General features: G+C 39.6%; 1 protein-coding gene across 14 annotated transcripts in view; it reads right to left on the bottom strand.

Moving 5' to 3' along the window:
* LOC144535946 (calcium-activated potassium channel subunit alpha-1a) overlaps window positions 1–24,111 on the bottom strand; it is a 93,791-nt gene that overhangs the window by 48,497 nt on the left and 21,183 nt on the right. For all 14 annotated transcript variants that reach the window (XM_078278766.1, XM_078278767.1, XM_078278768.1 and 11 more), the window contains exons 3-5: window positions 11,198–11,259; window positions 2,009–2,102; window positions 1,770–1,881 (exon numbers count right to left, since the gene is read on the bottom strand). In XM_078278766.1, the coding sequence (XP_078134892.1) occupies window positions 1,770–1,881; window positions 2,009–2,102; window positions 11,198–11,259 (268 nt within the window). The remainder of the gene's footprint in view (window positions 1–1,769; window positions 1,882–2,008; window positions 2,103–11,197; window positions 11,260–24,111) is intronic.

The raw sequence follows: 24,111 nt of genomic DNA, 5'->3' as shown, positions 1-24,111 counted from the left end.
ATCAGTATATCTTTTAAACTCATGTTCATTTGAACAACAAAAATTACACAAAAGTATTCAAACCTGTACACGGTCAACTACGTGCATGGCTACTTGTTTGTTTGCTGTCTGCTGAAGTCTAGTAGGATGTGTAGCATTTTGGTTTGTGTGAAATACAGAAAATAGAGGAACTGTTCAGCATGCATGCTTGGCGGAGCAGATGACAAAAGCAACACCTACACAAACGGTAGCAACCAAACAACAAGATGGGAACAGTAACATAATTGCAAGAATGCTCACATTGTATGACTCAGGAATTCTAAGAAATGCAGCCAAAACAATCATGTAGAGAAAATATTGCAATATCATATGAATATCTTTCTAAAATAAGTGATGGGTTGGTCCTTCCTCCATCATATTTGTAACAACTTCTTCAGTAAACAACAACAGAAAGCAGCATCACAATGAGCAGCTGAATTCTCCTGTGCCCTCAACTTACAACAACTCTAATTTGATTGGTTGAAAACCTTTTATAACTATCTGTGAACCCAGAACATCACTAAAACAGGTGTGTGTGTGTGTGTGTGTGTGTGTGTGTGTGTGTGTGTGTGTGCATATATATATATATATATATATATATATATATATATATATATATATATATATATATATATATATATTCTTGTTCAGTGTAACACATCTTTCCATCCACACAGACCTAACAGAGGCCATGCAGGGGAGGAGAGGTCTGAGGGCTTAATTTTTTAAGACAGCATGGTAGGGCTGCACGATATGACCTAAAAGCAAAATTGCTTGTTTGCTAAAACTATAGAAATAAAATGGCCAATACAAATGCATTGTTGCTAACAAACCAATAACTTTCAGTATAATGCAACTAACAATGACATGGACACTTTATACTGATGCCCAAAACATAACAATACTGTCATACTCACACATGCCCACTAGATGGCGCCAGCAACTAGCAGTGGCTAGTTATACTTTTATTGTTTTTGCACCATAAATCTCAGTACATTAGCCCAGGGAAAAACACGGGCATGTTATGCAACTGTACCCATCAAGCTGTCATATTGACTCTAAGAGTGTTCATTGCTGGAGTTGGCTACACGGCAGGTTTGTGCCTAAGCTGACAGGAGAATAAAAAGCAGCTATACAAACCTATAATGCAGCAAAAAAGACCCCCCCTTTAATCCTGTAATTCCTCACAGACCTCTCAGAGTGATGAGCTTCACACATTTAGCAGATTGACTTTTATTCTAGCGCTCGAGCCCCCAACAAAGCCTATTACCTTTTTTTTATCCTTTCGTGTACTTTTCGAACACAGGATAATTTCATCCGAGTGTTATTGCAGGTGTGCTGGAGAGGTAAAGGGCATGTGACACCTGCAGCACAATGCCCACTGCTCACAACACATGGCCAAAGACATGGCACCCATTATATTTCCCTTTTAAATCAACTTGCATAAATGCACATTTTAAATGGCACACCAGATGATAGCCATACAATATTTGGTAGTGTTGCCATGCAAACAAGCATTAGTTTGACGAGTAAAGCTTTTTGAGTCACCATGCTTTTCAGTGTTTTATGCTGTGCTGTAGCAGAGTCACACAAAATACTAAGTTTTTTCAGCTTTAGTGACTGGCTGAGATTATCTGTTGCATTCACCAACAGCTGTTAGACCTGTTATATCCACTGGGGGGCAGCACAGCCTCCTCCGCCAACCCAAAGATCCACAGTACAGCCTGTGCGTGTGATGTGAGCATCCTTACCGAGCCAGCTCCTGTTCAGGTACACCGACACAAACACCGGAGGAACCGTGAAGAAGTCCACTACCGAGTTCACCTCCAGCCAGAACCACAGCTTGTCATTCGCAGCAATGAACTGATGGAAGTGAAGGGTCAAAGGTGAGATTCACAGTTTTCAGGTACACAGATGAGAGTAAAGATAAACGACAACTACATATTTTATTTATTTATTTTTAAATGTAGGCAGCTTCAGTTCTACTTACGCGGAGGCCAAAGTACAGCAAGAAGAACACGTTGAATGCCATGTCGATCTGCAATGTGAAGTCTTCGTAGAAGTTCTGACAGGACTCAATAGGACTATTAGACAGAGAGAGAAACAAAGTATGTTAATGTCTTAAAAAAAAATCGATGGTCAAGTGAGGAAAGGTTGGTAAAATGCATAGATGTCAACAGTATAACAAAAGTATAAAAGATGCATTCTTCTTTTCCTTTTTCCATTTTTAAGATTTCCAAAAGAAGAGGAACTTAAGTGTTGAAAAAAAGTGCAATAGTTGATATTTTCCAATGGTTCTTCTGTTGAGAAAAGACATGCATTTATTTTTACACAAGCAATAACATGTCGAGACACCTGATTAACCCTTAAATAACTGCAAAACAATCTGTGATATTCCAGGTGCAAGATCACATCATGAAACGATGCCGTTTTCCTTTCAGGCCCGCATTTCAGATCTCATAGGCAACAAACATGATGGAAATGCAGAGCCAAGGCAGTAGTTTAAGGGTTAAATGCATGCAGGGTTCATGTCTTCTTTTATGAAATCAGGCAGCCATAGCAAATGCTAGCAATTTAGTGAAGTCTCACCCTCAAAAAGCTTGTATCTGGCACTAAGAATTCAAATAAAGAGAAATAATTAACCAAGTAAACGTGACTGTAACAGGTTAGTAGAATTATGTAATAAAAATTATGACCTGGAAGTTAAAAGATATCCTCTCAAAATATGATTCACACCTAAAATGAAAACACAGGTTAACTGTACATTCAAAATTAAACAAGGCAGTGGAGAAAGAGTTAATTAACTGAGTGTACAGCTGTGAATATGTTTGATTAATATATCATTTAAATAGTTGAGTGAAACAAAAAAATGGAACAGAAGATTTTTATGATGGTTAATTGAATTAGTAATGAATCAGTTAGTTTTAACAATTTTGCTATTGATTATTTATATTTTTGAATTTATTTATATATTATTTCTTCCAGTAAACAAAACCCTAAAGTCCTTTTTGAAACCATCAACAATATTGTCAATCCTGCTCCTGAAGTGCCAATTTTTTCAAATAAGGACTGCAGTGACTTTCTCAAGTTCTTCGTAAAGAAAATCAGTGATGTCAGAAATGGCATTATCCCTTCGACTACTCCACTTTCGGCTCACTCAATCCGGCCACCAATCATGAACCATTTTGCTCCAATCTCGCTACAAGAACTCACTGATCTGGTTAGCAGTATGAAATCTTCCTCGAGCCCAGGAGACATTATACCAACTTCATTATTTAAAAATGTTCTTGGGTCTGTGAGTACTTGGGTTCTCGCTATACTCAACAGCTCTCTGCAATCTGGTTGTGTCCCTTCATATTTTAAACATGCAAGTGTTTAAAAGTGTTCAGCCACTTCTAAAGAAAACCAACCTGGATACATCACTTCCGGCAAATTATAGGCCCATTTCGAAAATGCCTTTTATCTCCAGAATTTTAGAAAAAGTTGTTGCTAAACAGCTCACTGCTGTCCTGAATGCACACAACATTTTAGACAAATTTCAATCTGGTTTCCGTCAGAAACACTCAACTGAAACCGCTCTTCTTAGAGTGTCCAACGATTTATTAATGTCCTCTGACAAGGGTCAATGCTCTGTTTTGGTGCTGCTGGATCTTAGTGCCGCTTTCGATACAGTGGATCATAACATCATGCTTGAAAGACTTAAGGTTGGTATCTCAGGAAGTGCCCTGGATTGGTTCACCTCCTATCTATCAGAAGTTTTTCTGTGTCTCTTGGTCCCTATTCCTCAGAAACTGTGGCCCTTTCCTGTGGGGTGCCGCAGGGTTCTGTGTTAGGTCCGCTTTTATTTGCATTGTACATGCTCCCCCTGGGACATATAATTAGCCAAGTTGGAGATATTTCTTATCACTTCTATGCAGATGACATCCAGCTGTATGTCTCCTTTGAGCCAGAAGACACTGATAAAGTGTTGAAATTGCTTAAATGTTTCAATTCGATCAAGGAATGGCTCACAAACAACTTTCTACAGCAGACCAAAGTCCTTATTGTTGCTCCGGACACTTTAGCTTCCAAGATTAGTCAGCTGCTGGGCTCCTTGTCCTCAGCTGTTCAGTCCAAACTGACAAATCTTGGTGTAATATTTGATAATAACATGTACTTGGATCAACATATTAAATCTCTGACCCGCACATGTTTCTTTCAATTAAGAAACATTGCCAAACTTAGAGGAACTGTTTCACATTCTGAGCTTGAGATGATCATTCATGCTTTTATTTCATCTCGGCTTGATTACTGCAACTCTATTTTCACCTGTCTCAGCAAATCGTCCCAGGACCGTCTACAAATAGTCCAGAATTCTGCTGCAAGGCTGCTGACCAGGTCTAGCAGGATGTCGCACATCACTCCGATTTTATACTCATTACATTGGCTTCCGATTAACTTCAGGATAAAATTTAAAGTTTTGGTTCTGACTTATAAAGCTTTGCATGGTCAGGCTCCTGTGTATATCTCGGACCTGCTCCATTCATACACTACGAACAGGCCCCTCAGGTCATCTAACCAGGGATTACTGGTTGTTCCACGCACCCGTTTAAAAACTAGAGGTAACCGTTCCTTTGATAAACGTATTATTATTATTATTCATTTAATTTGAACCCAAACATTTGATGGTTCCAGACTCTCAAATGTGAGGATTTGCAATTTGTTTTTCCAGGTTTTATATCGTAAACTGAATATCTTTGGACTGTCAGTCAGACAGACATTTGAAGACATCAACTTGAACTCTTGGAACTTGTTTTTCATTATTTTATGAGATTTGTTTTTACACAAAACGATCAATTGATCATTTTTGGTAGAGGCAGAGCTGGAGGATGAGGGGGGATTGGCATCAATTTCCCTGGTGGAGGTTGCTGAGGTAGTTAAACAACTCCACAGTGGCAAAGCCCCAGGAATTGATGAGATCCGTCCAGAAATGCTCAAAGCTCTGGGTGTGGAGGGGTTGTCTTGGTTGACACGCCTCTTCAACATTGCGTGGAAGTCTGGGACGGTGCCTAAGGAGTGGCAGACCGGGGTGGTGGTTCCCCTTTTTAAAAAGGGGGACCAGAGGGTGTGTGCCAATCACAGGGGTATCACACTTCTCAGCCTCCCCGGTAAAGTCTACTCCAAGGTGCTGGAAAGGAGGGTTCGGTCGATAGTCGAATCTCAGGTTGAAGAGGAACAATGCGGATTCTGTCCTGGTCGTGGAACAACGGACCAGATCTTTACTCTCGCAAGGATCCTGGAGGGAGCCTGGGAGTATGCCCAACCAGTCTACATGTGTTTTGTGGATCTGGAGAAGGCGTATGACCGGGTGCCCCGGGAGATACTGTGGGAGGTGCTGCGGGAGTACGGGGTGAGGGGTCCCTTCTCAGGGCCATCCAATCTCTGTACGACCAAAGCGAGAGCTGTGTCCGGGTTCTCGGCAGTAAGTCGGACTCGTTTCAGGTGAGAGTTGGCCTCCGCCAGAGGCTGCGCTTTGTCACCAATCCTGTTTGTAGTATTTATGGACAGGATATCAGGCGTAGTCGGGGTGGAGAGGGGTTGCAGTTCGGTGGGCTGGGGATCTCGTCGCTGCTTTTTGCAGATGATGTGGTCCTGATGGCATCATCGGCCTGTGACCTTCAGCACTCACTGGATCGGTTCGCAGCCGAGTGTGAAGCGGCTGGGATGAGGATCAGCACCTCTAAATCGGAGGCCATGGTTCTCAGCAGGAAACCGATGGAGTGCCTTCTCCAGGTAGGGAATGAGTCCTTACCCCCAAGTGAAGGAGTTCAAGTACCTTGGGGTCTTGTTCGCGAGTGAGGGGACAATGGAGCGGGAGATTGGTCGGAGAATCGGTACAGCAGGTGCGGTATTACATTCAATTTATCGCACCGTTGTGACGAAAAGTGAGCTGAGCCAGAAGGCAAAGCTCTCAATCTACCGGTCAGTTTTTGTTCCTACCCTCACCTATGGTCATGAAGGCTGGGTCATGACCGAAAGAACAAGATCCAGGGTACAAGCGGCCGAAATGGGTTTCCTCAGGAGGGTAGCTGGCGTCTCCCTTAGAGATAGGGTGAGAAGCTCAGTTATCCGTGAGGAGCTCGGAGTAGAGCCGCTGCTCCTTTGCGTCGAAAGGAGCCAGTTGAGGTGGTTCGGGCATCTGGTAAGGATGCCCCCTGGGCGCCTCCCTAGAGAGGTGTTCCAGGCACGTCCAGCTGGGAGGAGGCCTCGGGGGAGACCCAGGACTAGGTGGAGGGATTATATCTCTAACCTGGCCTGGGAACGCCTGGGGATCCCCCAGTCGGAGCTGGTTAATGTGGCCCGGGAAAGGGAAGTTTGGGGTCCCCTGCTGGAGCTGCTACTCCCGCGACCCGACCCCGGATAAGCGGATGAAGATGGATGGATGGATGGATGGATGGATCAATTGATCAAACAGAACAATCATGTATGGATTAATTGATAATGAAAATAATCAGTTGCAGCCCTAAAGCAGTGGTTCCCAACCTGGGGGGAGAGGACTCGGGACATCTCCAAGGGGTCCCAAGTTCAAAAATGATTAACAGGATAGGAAAGCAAAAAATAATTCTGAGAAAAAACGTTTCAGAAACACATTGTGACTCTCATTTCACCACATCAGTCCAAATAAATGAATCTGAGTAGGAAAAATAACTCTTTGACTTTTAATATTCTTTAACATATGTGACTTTTGACGAGGGGCCACAAATAGATATTGCTTCGTTTTAAAGGGTAACCATATCTTGGGATCACTTCCCTAAAGCAGATGTTATCGTAAATCACGTCTTTGTTCTCTGCAGCATGTTAATGCCAAACATTTCCCTCTCATTTAGTTACTTTGTTTTCATGCCTCTTTGTTCGTCTTCTACCTGCAGTATCCCTACACTCACATTCACAGCTTCACTGATGCAGACCACATCACTCAACAGCCACGTCCCCTGTGCTGTTTAATACCATTCGGATGAAAGCAAATCGCTTTTGTTATGTAAAAAAAAATCTAATAAACTCTGTTTGATAAATCACTGTCCTCGCGGAGTTGCAATAAGGCAGCATTAAAATACCTCAGGGATTATTTTTGAACCGATCTGATGCACAGCAGTAACACTATTTGATCAGGAGGTCGGTGATGTGACTCAAACTATCCTCATTGTCCTCACCAACCATCACATCTCATCCTTTGTCTAATACAGGCAGTATTTATTAAATCCTGACCAGTAGACGGTATATTACCCCAGCTAGACTGCATTATTTTAACCCTCAAGTGTAAACTGGACTTGTTCCACTGCATTTGGGTGCGTCTAAAAATGATCAACTTTTTGTAAAAGTTACTGGATTTTATATATGGGTACAGAAGTTTCTCACTATGTATTCTGAGTATGTATCCTAGGGGCGTTATGATCACAAGAAAACAAAAGATCTGTATTTACTTTTTGCATCTTCAAAGTAAAACAATACACACCCTGTTCATGGGAAAATTTCTTGGCCTGCCTTTAAAAAAGATAAGCTATGTAGATCAGTCACTGTGTTCAGTATATTTTGTTCACAGTCTGTTGAGCTGTTGCGGGTGCCGTACTAGTAGGAAGTTGTCCTGCGCATGTGTTACTCTGTAGGCTGGCTGGAGGTGTAGCTCCAGTGGTGTGTGACTGCCATTCTATTAGGATGCATCCTCGATGGTCCTTAAACCAAGTTTGAAGTAAGACAACTCGTTTCCATTCAATCAAAGATCCAAGCTTTTTTTTACAAAACAAAACTTTTGGAAAACAGTAATGCACTTCATCTTTTGCAGGTGTGACGACCCCTGCTGTTGTGCATTTGTTGTGTGATTCACCTGTGTCTCTGCTGACTCTGCAGGTGCTCATTAGTGTAATCTGAGTGTATATTAGCCTGGCTGCAGTGCAGCTCTGCTCTTTCTGCCTGCCTGCCTGCCAATTGCTGCTGTTCCAGCTCTCCCTGCGTCTCCGTTGGTTTGGTTCTGTTGTATATGCTTTGTCTGCATTTTAAACTCACACACATATACATCACTCATGCACACTTACACCAATGACTATACTGACAACCCCACCCCACACATTGATCATCCTTTAAATTGGTCTAATTTGGTTTTATAAAATATATTTTTGGAAAACTTTATCATTGTGTGTCTCCTATTTGTTGTGGTCTAAGAGCCGGGTCCTAACACAGGTTATCTGATAGTGTAAAGAGAACTGGTTGATGTTTTGCTTGTACTCGTTTATGTTTGGCTGCTTTTTCCTCCTTTTGTTGCATTTTCGCTTCTCTTCAGCAAAATTTGTATATTTTTTTCTTCTTCTATTATTTAACCTAAGAGTTAAATTTAACTTAACTGCTACATCCAATTGTCTTGCATCTGAATAATCCCTCAGAAATCACAATTAGATAAAGATAAAAAAGAGCCTTTTTTAGGTGTCTCTATGAAAAGTCTTAACGTTAGAAAGTTCTGCCCTCATTCGCGGTAATGACACGTCAGCCTGGCAAATCCCTGTCATGGCAGGGTGACAGACCATATAGCGGATGGCAGACCTGCGGTGTTAAATAATTGAGTTCCAGTAGACCTTGTTTGAAAGAGGACTAAGCCTGTTATGGATCACAAACCCTCCCTGCTCTGGTCTCTCTCTCCCTCATTCAATTCAGACTCGGATCAAAAAGGATGAGGAGACCTTAATGTCGTCTGATGACACTGCACATGATTTACAACCTTAATGGTCAAGAAAAGGCCACAAATATTACTTATGTTTTTTTTTTTATTATGCAAAATAATTATTTTAAACTTACCTTGATTTAAAGCTTCACTAATAGATAAAGGCTAAAACAGATGGACATTTCACTCAGTAGTTGGTAATGCTGCATTCACACCAAATCTGTTTAGCGCAGGGTTGTGTGGTGGTGTGGTAGTGTCCCATAAAGGGCCCATATTCGTCTATTGTGTTCCCCACTGCATTGCGTTTTGTCTGATCAGCGGTAGGTAACGTGATTGGCCACTGCAGCGTGATGTTGGGTTGCGTTTCTCCAAAAGTAGATTCTGTTTCAGCTTCTTTTTTCCAGCATCCTCTGCGGTCCCCACGGCCACAGCCTACACCTACTACCCACATTCAAATGAATAGGAAGACTGGTGTTTGTTGACGCAATGCCTGTTTTGCTGTGAATGCAGACTAAAACAAAGCTAAAAAGTCAGTTACTTATGGGACATTTCATAGCTGAATAATACATTCATCCAAACAAACTAAGTATGGTGACACTAAATTCATGGTAGGTGAACTTTAATTCATAAGACAGTTATATGCCAGGCTGTGAATTTATCTGCTTGCTGTGGAGTTTTTGTGCCCCCTAGTGGCCAAAATCTAAAGATGTTGTAGCCTAAAAAACACGTCACATCGCTTAGAGCACCTTTAACATCAATGAAAATATTAAACAAGAATAAGAGTCTGACTAAGTATTTAACACCAGTGTTAAATACTCAATTTGTTGAGTACTCAGTGTTGAGGGTTAAGGGGACACCCAGCTCTACTTTAACATAGATGAAACACAGAACAGTGTGTATTACAAATGACTACATGGAAAAATAGAGTGCAATGTAAGACCCAACTATGAAATAAAACTCTCTGTGGGAACTAACCGGCTTCTTCATCTCTGCAGATCGTAGCTTGAGTTCTTCTCTATGAATCTAAGTGGGTCTTGCTGTGTTGACGTCTCGCTGTGTCGCTTCCAGCCAGGTCAGCCTGTGCATCATATGAAAGCCACAGCACCCCCACAGCACTAATTACAGGAAGGGCTGTATCTGTTACAGCCTGCTGCCACTTAGAAGCATGCAAGAGAGCAGCTAACTGACTGCTCATTGGCTTTAAGTACTGGGCTTGTTGATGTTTACAGGTAGTGAAAAAATACTGTGTAAATAATAGAAAGACTGGACAAGACAGAATGGAAACTGGGACAAAGAGCCTTGTAGATGAATATTAATATAAGTCATTGAACAGGTGCAGCATCACACCTCTTGTGTGTTTAACAATTCCCTTTCTTATGCGTGAAAAGGTTAAAGACAGAGGTCGTAGGTCATCCTTCATCAGGTGAAAAGGGTATCAGGCGCCACTAAAAGCACGTTCTGAGAACAGGCCACAGATGGCATTGGTGTGGATGTAACTCTACCTCAGCTTATCCAGTTAATGAAATGAGATCATGCTCGCAAACCACATCAGAGCAAGCCAAGCCCTCAGCTGTATGCAGTCTTATGAAATAACAAATAACCTGAATGCCGGCCCGCAGGAGCATAAGCCAGATTACACAAGTTTACAGCCCAATTTCTCTTCACTGCCTTAACATTACTCCCAGCGGAGACTCCCTTTAGGCTATAAAAGCTTTTATCCTCTGCTCTACTTCTTAATGGCACATCCTGTCCAAACACCACCAGGCTGCAGTAACAGTACACTGTTAGAGCTAAAAGGGTCTTCCGCTTCCTCCTGTTCGATGAGCGATGGTGATTGGGTTGAACAGGAACTTGGGTCTTTCCTGCCCGTATGAGAGTCTGAACCTTTCATTACAGAGATTAAGCACATTTCATCTGTGAGCACTGGCTGTTTGTCAGCACAAACCACGGATAAGCTCAGAGCAGTTTACCTGGAAGGAGATTAGATAAAAACAGCCAGCAAGTGCGTGCTCTCAAATACAGAGCACAAAGCACTCAATGTAATTAAAGCTAAAACTACAGTATATGCATTATATGAGGATTTACGAGGAACCAGTTAATGGCTGAGTTCTCTGAGGCTAATCTAAATCATACATGTCTGATATACTGTACATACAACCTTCCATTAAACCATTATAATATTTGTAACTGAAGCAACATCATTTAAACAGTAGGGTTTTCTAAGACTATAATACATGCAGCATATTTGGTAAATTTCTATATTTCTCTGAGACAAAACTGACAACTTGTAACTTTAATAAAGCCACTGCTAGCTTTGAGGGACAGCAAGACCGAACATCTAGAGACAAACTCAAAGCCATTGCTCAGTTTCTTAATTTCTCAAGTGTTCTGCAGTGGAACATGTTAAACAGGGTTCCTTGTGACCTATAAGCCTATGATGAGTAGCATCAATAGTGAAGTACAATGACTAACATTGAAAAGAATACTTACTCAGAAGAATCTATGAAGTATATAACAAGGGCTCCAATGCTGAGAGCAAATACGAGCACCACCTGGGGGAAAAAAAAGAAAAAAGGAGCATTTTACTTAAGTTGTTATGATACGAATAAATCATCCACTATTTCCTTTCACACAAAAACTAGTTCAGAACTAGACAGTGGATGTTCAATCTTCGGATGCATTACACTCCAATACAGGAAATGGGAAAAGGAGGACACCAGCTTTATGCATCTGACCTATTTGGCTGGAAATTCTAATTTATTCTGCTATTTCAAGTGATGTGTGGGCGAACTGCTAACTTTTTTTAAAAAACTTTTGATAATTAAAATACTTTTTTTTTAAAGTGCACTTTTCAAACCCAAGCTACAAAGTGCTTTACACATAAAACCAGAAAAATAAATGGATCAGGGTGAAATCAAATATTAGCAATGACATTTAAAAAGAGAAGCACAGAATATGACAAATGTTTTCAAACACGGTATTAATTGATCATTTTAGAGCTGCAACAATTAGCCCATTAATTGATTAGCTGATTTTTTCCGCTGCCAAAACTGCTTTATATTATCTTTGGGTTTTGGACTGATGGTCGAACAAAACAAAATATTTGAAGACTTCAACTCCGGCTCTGTGAAATTATGGACATTTTTCACTATTTTCGGACATTCTAAAGACTAAACAATTAATCAACAAAATAATCAGCACATAAACCAGTGATGAAAATCATCTTTAGTTTGCCAACTTTACACCTTTTGTTCTACAACATATTTTCTTAGAAGCATAAACTATTAGACAACCTCAAACTTACAGTGAACAGAGGAGCAAAGGCATTAACAGGCATTACTCATTTGAAATGACAGAAATGTGTTTCAAGGTGTGTAGCAAATGTTTAATGCCTATAAATCAGCATTGACAGACCTTGACACATCTCGTCAGCCTGTTATAATTATGTTATATAAACCAAAAAGGAAGAGTCAGAGTTTGGAATAACAGTGTCACAAACAGACTCATCAGTTACTGTAATAAATAAATACACACAAGCTCAGCTCGTCATGTAAATAGGCAGCGGAAGAGTGTAAGAGGTGACAGAAACGGCTTCATCTTTCAAAGACACAAACAAGGATTGATGCAGCTGAGCCCGAAGCTTTCGGTGGCCACAGTGGAGCAGCATGATAGTAAAAACCAGGGCATTGCTTTTACTCAGTCACTCTGCTTTTCTGCAGGGGGAGACGCTGCTGAGTAAACCGAAGCCTGGAGTCAGTGGAGAGACATTCAGAACAGACTGGGAGGCAGGTTGCAGGGTAATAAACATGAGATCCAGGGGTGTTGGTGAACAAAGCCAGAGTTGTCAGGGTGATAGCTCTGACACTGATGGAGCTTAGGTGAAACGTAAGCGAAACACCACAGGAAATCAGACTAAAGTGTTAATACAAATAAATCAGCATATATAGATATTTAGAGGGCAACCAGAGCTTGAGGTGAAGATCAATGTTACGTGTAGGAAAACAACCTGTGCTCTCACCTGACAATGCTGCTGTCACTCAGAATAACACAGTAAAAATTCACAAGTGACTGCGATCATGTTGCGTTTGTCTAACCAGAGAAGAAGTTGCAAGATTAACAGTAATGGAGGACAGGGGACAAAATCTCTGTTACCTAACTGGAGCATACTTATTACAAAGTAGGCTACAAAACAACTAAAACCGCAATACAGTTCATGAGTTTATACATCACATACACATTTTCTGCCATTTAGGTTAAAAAAGATCTAGATTTTAATTAGTTAGACATAATGTTAATTGTACATCTGCAGATGTCTTAAAGCACACCCACTCACTAATACTGTTGAAAAGAGAGTGTCCTAATTTTTCCTTGTGAAAGTCAGTGCTAATGTAGAGGAGGGTCTGACCCAGACAGAAAAACAAATGTTAAACATCCTGAAATACACTACCAGGTTATCTGCGACCGTACCTGGCTTTCATCTATTTAAAAATGGCACAAAGGCCATCCTGAACAAGAAACCAGTGGGCATCCATAATGAATGAGCTCAGTCTAATTCATTTTCATGATTGAAATTGTATTGTCAACCTGCAACCACCGATGACTCTGTAAGGACAAAAAAACACCTGCATGCATTTTTAATCGACCCTTCCTCTTTGAAAGCCAGGAAATCTCTTTGTGCCTCTGACCATCCCAGTTTAGAAACTAGAAACAATGTTGGTGCGACCCTAAAAATGCTAATGATGCCGGCAAATGAAGATTCGGTGATGGTAGTAAATAAAACACACAGGCTGCAACAAAGAGGGGGCAATCGTGACTGGGTTTGTCAATGAGTTGACAGCAGACGGTGCCAGCATTCATCATTCATCTCAGTCAGCAGATAATGATGCTTCACATCTGTATATTCAGCCACCCTCAGTACAATACAAGGAGGCCCAGTGAGCTCAGACTCACAGAGGTTATTCATTTAATGCTGTTGCCAAGAACAAGATAAGAAGGAAATCACATTGTAAAAAAAGAAAATGTCAAATATTTCAAATAAAAATGAAAAATAATGATTACCTTTTTTTAAAACTATATGCTGAAGAAAATTTAGGAGATTTAAAAAGTCTCAGGTCTGTCAAAGTAAGTCAAGTCCGAGTCAATTCTCAAATTGGTCAGAGAAAGTCTCAAGTCAAGTCTCAAGTCACTTATTTTTATTTCATTATTTATTTGTAAGTCAAAGTCAACTCACAAGTCATTAGAGACAAGCCCGGTGTAAAATCTACAGTCTATCAGAGCAAGTTATTTGAAGCAAGTCTCAAGTTATTAAAAAAGGCTCAAGTCATCCAAGACAAGTCAAAGTCAAATCCCCAGTCCTCGAGGACAAGTCGAAGAAAGTCTTCAAAATGTTAAAATCAAACAGGATTTCAAAATGTTCCTTAAAAAACTGTATTGTGTTTTTTTAACAGCTGAAACCAAGTCCTTTCAATCTATAAGCCTAACATTTTTAAATGATAAGGATGTGTAATCATTTTCCACCATTTGATTTCTTTTTTTATTGCTGTAAGATTTCTTTAGGTCAAAAGTTGGGAATTAATTGAGAGTTGAAGCATCGAGGGTATGTACTACTGATCATTAAGTTCTTTGAGGCAAACTTGTGAGTTTGGTCAGCATGCATAAATTAAATTGACTTGTTGCCATCCTTAAGCTGAATAATGCAATTACAGACTGTGATATGAACTGCAACATAGTGGAAATCCAATGTTTTGAAATTCCAATTTGTTTTCCTCTTCAGATTTTTTTTTCAGAACTTGAAAGGAGTTTTGAGTGGCAGTGTGATCAGAATTCTTAGTTTTTATCAATAGAGGTCAAGGTCAAGGAGTCTTTATTATCCCCGAGGGGCAATTTGTTGTGCAGCAATAGAATGCAACATAAACACATAAGCCATACAAACAACAGACACTATCAATAGAGGACACAAATAGATACATACTACAAAGAAGTCCACGTCTCACATTGAATTATTAACAAACCCTATAGCAGCAGGAACAAAAGAGTTTTTGTGTCTGTTTGTCCTGCATTTAGGCAGACAGAATCTGCGACCAGACGGCAACAACATGAAGTAGCTGTTCATGGGGGGGGGGTGGCTTATATCAGCCAGGACTGACTGGGCCTTCTTCAGGGTCTTTGTCTCATATAGCGATTTTAAGTCAGTCAGAGAGTTGTGGGAAATTTTGCCACACACTTTAGTTATGTATTGCAGCCTGTTTTTGTGAGAGACATTTCCTCTGGCATGAGAATGTATTTATTCAGTTAATGAATTCTAGTGAATTTCTAGTCAGAAAGCATGTTTCCCTCCATGAAAAACTACAGGAGAGCCTTGGCTGGAGTGTTTTTGCTTTTAAGTCTCAATATAAGTCTTTAATGAGTCAAGTCATGTTTCACAGTAGTCCAAGCCAAGTCTCAAGTCCTCTTATTTCTTTTTTTACTAAAGTCTGACTTTTGTCTCAAGTCTACAGCTCTTATTGAAGAGGAAAACTAAAACTGGAACACAATCGTCAAGATCACAAAAAGTTCAAAAATTATGCTGGCTGAAAACAACAAATTAATTTCTTAGAAATCTTAAGGTCCAGCAATTTCACAACAGATTACAATGCCACCACTAATCCTTTATATGATGCACAGTATGTCTCGTCCCTGCAGAGTGCACCAGCAGGTCTCAAGCATTCAGAAGTCAACCTACAAACATCAGAGAACCCACTCATGCTCCTCCACTCTTCCTGGAGCGTGACTCACCATCAACCAGCGTGAATAACCTGCCAAAGTAACGGGAACTTCGCTTGGGCAGAATCATCTCTTTTATTGTGGGAAGCTCAAAGTCCAAGGTGGTCTCTCTGATAATTCAGAATAAAATTACTCTTTTTCTTTTGCAAGTAGGGAAAGAAACAGAGTTTGACATAGATACAAATTATGTATTTTCAAAATTAAACAATGGCAACCAAGGATGCTTTTAGCTTTGAGTATGTTAAGAGCCTTAGTTATTATAACTGTAACCAGAGTTTCTGCAGGTTTCAACAAGTCAAATTTAAGACCTTTATGAATGAAATGTAAGACTTAATATCATGACATAAAAGTACAACGAAATGCAGTCACAAAAGTATTTGCAAAGTAAATGAAATTAGAGTAATAATAATCTACAGCGAATTAGATTTCGACTAGCGAAAGAAAGAACTACAACACCGCAGAATAAAAACAACAACATTTCAATGTGCATTAGAGGTGCGTTACATGGATGTAGCAAAATTTAAGACAATACTTCAGCAGATTTAAGACTTTTTAAGGCCTAAAATTTAGATTTTGAAATTGTAGACTTTTTAAGACCCCGCTGAAACTCTGTGTACAGCTATGGTCTAGTTAAAAGAATTGTATCTGATGAGGGCTCAATTAGATTCAGGTACAGTAGAAACATTTTACAAATTCTGCAGTGGGAGGTTGTGTTACTCGGTGAGCTGCTACAGTATCTAAAAACAGGATTCAGAAGAACCAGGGGTCAGTTTGTTCCCTTTAAAGCCTGCGGTCAAACCGTCTTCGTTTTGTTAAACCCTGTGTCTTCCCATGGGTCACATCCAGTTCATGCATCTCACCTTTTAACGGTGTGCATGTTCATAGGAGCCAGTGCCTGGTCTGGTGTTCCTTATGGGTGACTGTCTGACCCCCAGCTGCTTTCAAAATAAAATGACCTAAGGACTATCCTTGTGATTTCCAGCCGGTTTATCCGTCTGCCCTCAAATGCCACATTGATTAATAAGGCATCTTGGACATAATGGAAAACACAAAAATACAGGCCAGCACAATAGAGGAGAAAATAAAAATAAAAAAAACACAATGTGCCATTCATAAGCTGAATAGTGCAATTACAGACTGTGATATGAATTCCAACATAAGGGGACATTACTCTTCCTTCTTCAGATTTCTTTTTCAGAGCTTGAAAACAAGTTTTCAGAGGCTTTTCAGAGTGATTAGAATTTTACGTTCCAATCAATAGGGGAATTTTCTCTGGCATGTAATTGTATTTATTCAGTTCATAAATTCTATTGAATTTCTAGTCTGCAGCATGTTTCCCTCCACGAACAGGACAGCCTTGTAAAATGTACATTCACAGGACTAAACACTGTAATTATTTTTTTATATTGTTTTATTATGTTATTTTTTGGATTGGCTGTGAATCATCCTGCAAAGATACAAATCAACATACTCATTAACTACCACAAAATCCATTTAGTTACACGTGCTTTTTTTTGTTTTGATGCTTGTGTGGTTTAGAGCAGCTGTAAATGTGTGATGGGCCTTGAACTTTGTTATAGACACCTTGGTTATCATGACTGTCCTCGCTAACTATACTTTGTTTACAGCACTCCTGCTCAGTTTACCCTTTGCCCAGGGTGATAACAGCAAATTAGCATGTTTACAACAGCCATAAACGTGATCGACAGCAGCCGTGATCAACACAGACACAGAATGAACATTGAGATATTTACTGTTGAACTCCTGCTCCATTGCAGCTGACAGTACATCTGTGACGGCTGATGCGACTTCAGCTCTGCGGTTTAAAACTATTGTTATTGTTTCCGTATTTTACAGTATTTGCTGCTGAAGCACCATGATGGATGATGACCTCATTATGACCTTTTGATACTTTGAGGTTCTCAACTGTTTGGATACTACTTTGTATTTGGAGCACTTAGACCTGAAATAGGGCTACACAATAATGGCTTTATGGCTAAAATAATAATCCTGATTATATTGCCAGATTTCAGTTGATGAATTTCAATCAGAATTATTAATCTTTGCTGATTAGGGTAAACAGTTACCTAATGGCGCTTTTTTTCTGTATTAACTTTGTGGCTATTTTGAATGATCCTAAAGCTGCATGTGTCAATATCTTTATAGTAACATTGTCATGTAACTTAAAAATTATTCCTGATGCTGACCTCAGTCCTGTTTGTGAACACAGCATCAAAACAGGCCCAACATTTAATGTATGATCTGTTAATAATAACAAACATTTTAATCAATAAACTGTTCAATTATGCATGCAAGTATAACCTCTACTTGTAAATGATATGGTTTAAGAAAGCCAGGTTGGGCCTTGAAGAGACAGCTGCGTTCCTGTTCAGCTCAGGCCTGCATTCACTGGCTGAGTCTGCATGTGCCCCATGCTTGTGGCGACAAACAAAAAACACAACATGCATACTAATGGGCTCTTGGGTGGTTCTCCTGAAGCCTGGCACCCCTCCTCAAGCATGATCTTAGTATAACCAAATCAGCATGTGTTTCATGAGCAGCTGACAGCCTCATCTGCCTGACCAAGAAATTATAATGAAATGGTCCAAATCACAGCTGTTCTGTTACTCGGGTGTGTTTGACAAGGTCGCAGGCAGGAAAGACAAACATATATTCACTGTTTAAAAGGTCAAAACAAAAACATTTCAAAAAGCAATGGCAAGACACCATTGGGAATGAGAGTGATTGGGGATCAGACTCGAGGAGAAAGCATCATCATGCTCCTCATTTTTTAGGTATTCAGTGCAAACAACTACAGTGTTGTGCGCTATAAATACAAAATGTATGATTTTTTTTTCTAGATTATTACTTTTATTTGAGTGACATGCAACTTTGATCAATGCTAATATCACTTACATAAATTACACTTATACTTGGAGAAAAGAATGAGGGTAAAATGAGGCCTGGGTGGGCTATCTTTATTAGTTTTATCAGAGGAGGAAGCTTTATACACAGTACTGTATTGAGACATATAGGGCATCAACGAAAAGCTTAATCTCTGTTTGGCAGAAAGTGTCACATTACTCATCACAAGATAAGATAACAATCAGATTGCATAATTCCGCAGTCACTGACGACAGCAGCAGAAGGATGATAAATATTATATAATCCCCAGACGTGCGTGTGTGGTAACAAAGTAGCTCATCATGTGTCATACTGATCATGCCCGAGCTGTTTTATCAATCTAGTGATTCACGACTAAGGCGAAGCTAAAGGTTCAATGTGTCAGAGACATTAGACTGATCAATAGGAGCAGAGTGACTGAAAGACTGTGTTGACATGTTTGTTGGCTCATAACTAGAGAAAGAAAGATAGCACATAAAACCTACAGGTATGGCATTGAGCTTGAAAAATAAGGACATTAAATTAATCTTCTGTTTTCTTAACTTTCATTTTTAGCACCAAATAGCTTTTATATGCCTTTACTGGCTCACGTGCCATTTTTGGCAGTGTAAAAATAATACAAATCAAAGGAGATCATGTTTAGCAAGAACACATATAGGGTATTAAAGCCGGAGTGTGAAATGCTTTCCTCTGGCAGTGAAAGTAATTACACAAACACAGTCGATGTGCTTAAGAAAAGCAGTGGTCTCTTCCCCCTTCCTGTCTGTCAAGGTATTGGGTAATACAGGTAGACTGACCTACCATATGACCAATCAGAGAGCAAGAATAAATAAATAAGTTGCATTGGCATCCTTCTGGTGCGCCAGCGCGGGAATGTTGCCACAGACACCAGACTCCACAAGTTGGGTATACTGAGAAATACAGAGAACTTTCTCTGGCGGTGATAGGCTTAATCAGCATTGTGTGAACTCGTTTGGCAAGGGCTTGAACGTAACGGACGTTCATTTAACTTCCACACTCTAGCTTTAATGTCTATTAAAACCACATGCTGCCAGAGAAAAATAAATAATAGAAATAAACAACACTGGAGATTGTACTGTTGGTCGACTTTTCTATCCAGGAACAAACCACGAAGAAACCACAAACCCCAGTGGATGATTCTCTTTTGCATTAAACCCAACAAGTCTAACATTATTTAATGAATAACTAAACACCCCCTGAAAATCTTCTTCTCACTTTTCTGCAGTGATGTGCAATGAAGTGTACTGTATCTGTTTCCCCTCTAACCACACCCATCACAGACGCTGAATGGGGTCAGAGGTCAAACACACTTGAAACTTCTAACTAATAAAGATAGTGAAATTCCAGCCGGGTCTTATGCTACTCTTTAAAAAGATAAAAGGGGAACAATAAAAATAAAGGGCAGTTTGCCACATAAAATATAGATCTATTAAATAGATAGATAAATACAGCATCTAATTGTGATGGCCACTTAAATACATGCAAGCACATTTTCCTGAAAATGTAAAGAACTTTGTACTGTAAAGGCCGCATTTCTACTGTTTACCTGCCAACTGTTGCTAGGCAAAATAAAATAATCTACTACACTATCACTCAGGTAACTTTCCAGAGTTGTCAAATCTTCCTTCATCTTATTATAAACCTCTGTGCAGTGTGTTGGTATCTGATAAACAGATATTGACGTCTATTGATGGAACATTCTGAGCTTCAGTAAATAATTATTGTGAAACATGAAAAGTTACTAATGAATTTTGTCACTCCCATCATTATTATTTGTCTTACCTCAATGCGAAGGACAACCATGCTATACATTTTGGAACTTCAGTTCGCACAATTTGTGTAGCTTTGGGGGATGTAAACAGGAAGTATAATGTTGCCTGGAGTTCTGGAGATATAGAGTCCATGGTGATTTATGGACATTTATTCAGGATGAACATAATACAATAAAAATAATGATATTCTCAGAAAGTGTAAGTCACACTGAATCTAAACATATGTATAGCATGTCTGTTTAACTGAGTTATGAGTCCAAGAATGAGTAATCCTTTTACAAAAAATTGCAGCAATCGGGCACTAATGGTACCTTATTTGTGTGTCACAGCAACTGCTGCAGCATTGTTCACCTTGTGCATGGCGAGATATTAGAGTATAACACACCATATGAATAAAATAGTCATTTTAAAACAAACCTGATTTAACTGAACAATTCCTCTTTTTCCTAGTAAAACCCTTACAGACAGATTGAATGTTATATTAAGGCTTATATTGCATAATTCAGAATATTCCTCTGGATGAGTACAGTACATTGTGCAGACAGTACAGTATCCCTAAGCACAGCTTCATCAATGTCTTTCCTTTTGTGCGTGCAACTTTCATATTTGAGAGCAAAACCGGTGGGTTTAAGGGATTTCTCTCTCATCTTGTCAATAAAAGTAGATTATTTCTTTGTCTAACATGTCTCCTGTGGAGCTGCATGCAGCTGCTTCCACATCATTAGGGATCACTACCAGCATTACGCCAGCTCCAAAGAGATAGACCTGCTATTCAGTAATAACAGCATCACTCACAAAGTGGATGTATCCTCCTTTACAGTGAACCAACAGCACAATTTACCTAAAATTGGAAATGTATGTCTTGTCTGACATTTAAGAGACCTTTACTAATAAAAGCCCCTGACCTACAGCCATACCACCACGACCCTCTGATTTTATTTATTTATGAATCTACTGAACAGAACACATTGAATCCAAAAGGTTGTCATGTTAAAGCAGGAACACTTAGTTCAAACAGGCTCCTAAGATCTTAAAGACCAAGACGGATAAAAACAAACAATGAACACTTAAAAAATGAGGAGCATGGCGATGCTTTCCCCTTGAGTCAGATCCCAATCACTCTGAGGATCTTTACATCAAGGTGTCTTGCCATTGCTAGAAAACATGTCACAGCTGTCAATCACTTGTAACATGTAACCGCTAAAACTTCAGCCCTGCTTTTTCAGTTGATTTTTAATATGCCCTTACAGCCCCTGATGTATACAGTTGATAGTGCATAAACAATACTTGCCACTGTGCAATCTTTGAATACTGTGTTTGGTAATTGTGGGAGGCAATAGAAAAAAGTTCCCGGTACAGCAGTTCCTGATAGCTAATTAGACATTTTCATTCCTGCTAGGAGACACAGAGCCTGCCTGGAGCTGCAGCAAAGTATCGCAACATTACAGCTACAATTTGCAGAGGGACCAAAAACAAGGAAGCTAACAGATGCCTTCGCGGACATCGGCAGGAAAGACAAATGTTGCACACCAGGGATAAAGCCAGTATGGATGTATGTACTGTATGTCTTAGGAGTATACCTTGAGACACAACATATGTGCTTCTTTCTTTTGCCTTTTCCTTTTCCATACACTTCTCCAAGCCCACTATCTAAAATGTGAATGGTGGATGTCCCTAAATTTAAATACTCTCCGGTCCAACTTTAAGGATTTGCACATTTCTTTCACAGACATGTTAAGATAATAGCTAAAATATTGTTTCTTTTTTATATATTTAATCATATGTTGCTTCTTCTTTCAAGCATTAGCATATATTGTAAACTCACATCGTCAGAGTGTACGGTGATGACATTATAATTATTAACACTGTTTTAGCAAACACACTCTGGTGTTGAAAACAGCAGGTCAAAAATAACCGGTGAACTTTCCAAACAGCTGCTGTCCAAATTACAGTATGTGGCAGCTTGATGCACATTGATTTATGACTTTATATAAATAATACCTTCTCTGAATGTGGCATGCAACATGACTGCAACTGTGAGAAATCTGGATATTAAAATCATATATTTTTTCATAGTACATGTAAAAAAGCAAAATCAGCCATATTCCTTTCTTGGTGCAGAGGACGCAGCAGAGGAAAATTACTGTTGTTGTCGACTATAAAACAGTATACTCCTGAGAATTAAGGTGTGCCTGGGGAAGTGCCTGCAGGGCCTCTATAGCCACTCACGCTTCCTGATTCACTCCTTACCCCAACATCAACACACCGAGCTCTAACAAGTGCCTGCTCAGTGAACTGGTATAACAGACTCCTGCAGGTTTCCAAAAAAATTTAGACAAACTGGGCAGACTGGGGAATAGGTTCAGGGGTTTGTGAGTGCGTGACTAGATTTAAAAAACATGAACATGCCTGCTGTGCTGATGATACATGTGTTGGTTATTTCCTAAAAACTACATTTCTGTGTTTACAGCAGCAGGAGAAAGGTAGAAAAGTGGATAAGGCCACGAAAGCAGTTAGTCACAGAGCTCGGCGGAGGAGGCCTGACTCATGCTGTAGGTATGATGGGGGGGATTAATTGCACCATTTCAGAGGGACACTTTAGATCACCTTTAAACTGTGTACACAACATTGTGAAATTGGTGAGCAACCTTTTTCCTGTTTGGATGAATAATCCATGTCACTGTCCAAATTATTGTACAAATAAGGGCATGCTCACCAAGTATGTTTGGAGTTTGAGCAGAGTCTCTTTTAAACATTTTCTTCATCCTCCAACTGACAAAATATTTAACCCAGCAGCATAAAAGGGGACAAAAAGGTACTCTGAGTCACTAATTGAGTAACTTAAGTAAACATTCAAAACAACTTTTAACTCTCTTTTTTTCCTTCCAACATTTAGAGGATGACATTTTTCCAAGTGGTTTGGTCTTCTAGACACAGTGGGGAGATTACCATATATAATTATACTGAGATATGCAAATATTCTGAGTTAAATAATGTACATACTGTAAGTATTCCTGGCTGCTTTAGTCATATTACACTGGACTGGTGCTGCTGTGAGCTATTAAAAGGTCACTGCAGAAAACAAAGTTAAACTGTGTGAAAAATAACTGCTGCATTGCTGTTCTGTTGTCTTGTGTTGTGGTGCTGAATGGAAAGTGATATTTGTATTTGCTGCCATTTTCTTTACTATTGACTTTGAGTGTTTTCTTAGTCTGCTACTATTAAGACATTTCACCGTTTCTCTCACTCACTCACTGTATGGACCTGGCAAGGCTCTCTCCCTCTCAGACCTTAAATTTCAGACACAAATTTCGGTGATAAATACGGTGCATCAGCTATTTGTATAAATTGGTGTTCCCCTATTCCTATATCTTGCACTTCTAAACAGGAACCTTAAAACCCATATTACAGAAAAACGAAGGCACAATACAAATACATACAAATAGAATTATATTATTATAATAGCAGTAGTAGTACTGCAGTAGTAGTAACTTTAGTAGCATGTATTTTATTAGTAAAGTTTAAACAGTGATCACATGTCAAAGAATATATACACATTCACGTTTCAAGATGTAAGAAAGTAGCTTGATATAAAAAATAAAAATAATGGCAGTTAAAGCGCTTAGAAACTGGATCCTCCTTTAAACCCTTGGCAGCTACACACAATTCTCAGTTTGTGTTTCATGTTGTATAGGTTGCACTGTAACTACCTGCGGCCTGAAACCTGATCCTCTATTTGTTTGACATTGGTCACTGAATAGTGACTGATCTGATCTATGAGCGCTGAGGACATCCTCTTTGAGCTGTGAAAACAATGCTGCTATCTTTGAACATTTTGGGTCAAGCCTTGTAGAACGTCTCTCTTGGTCTTGCTCGACATAAAAGTCTATTTGGGATTCAGCTTTCCTTTTTATGTATCTCTTTCGTGTGACAGGAATTGATCCA

The sequence above is a fragment of the Sander vitreus genome, chromosome 21 (genome assembly GCF_031162955.1).
Source record: "Sander vitreus isolate 19-12246 chromosome 21, sanVit1, whole genome shotgun sequence".
In the NCBI taxonomy this organism is placed as follows: Eukaryota; Metazoa; Chordata; class Actinopteri; order Perciformes; family Percidae; genus Sander; species Sander vitreus.
The sequence above is the reverse complement of the archived record's forward strand: the minus strand, read 5'-3'. Positions and strand labels throughout refer to the sequence as shown.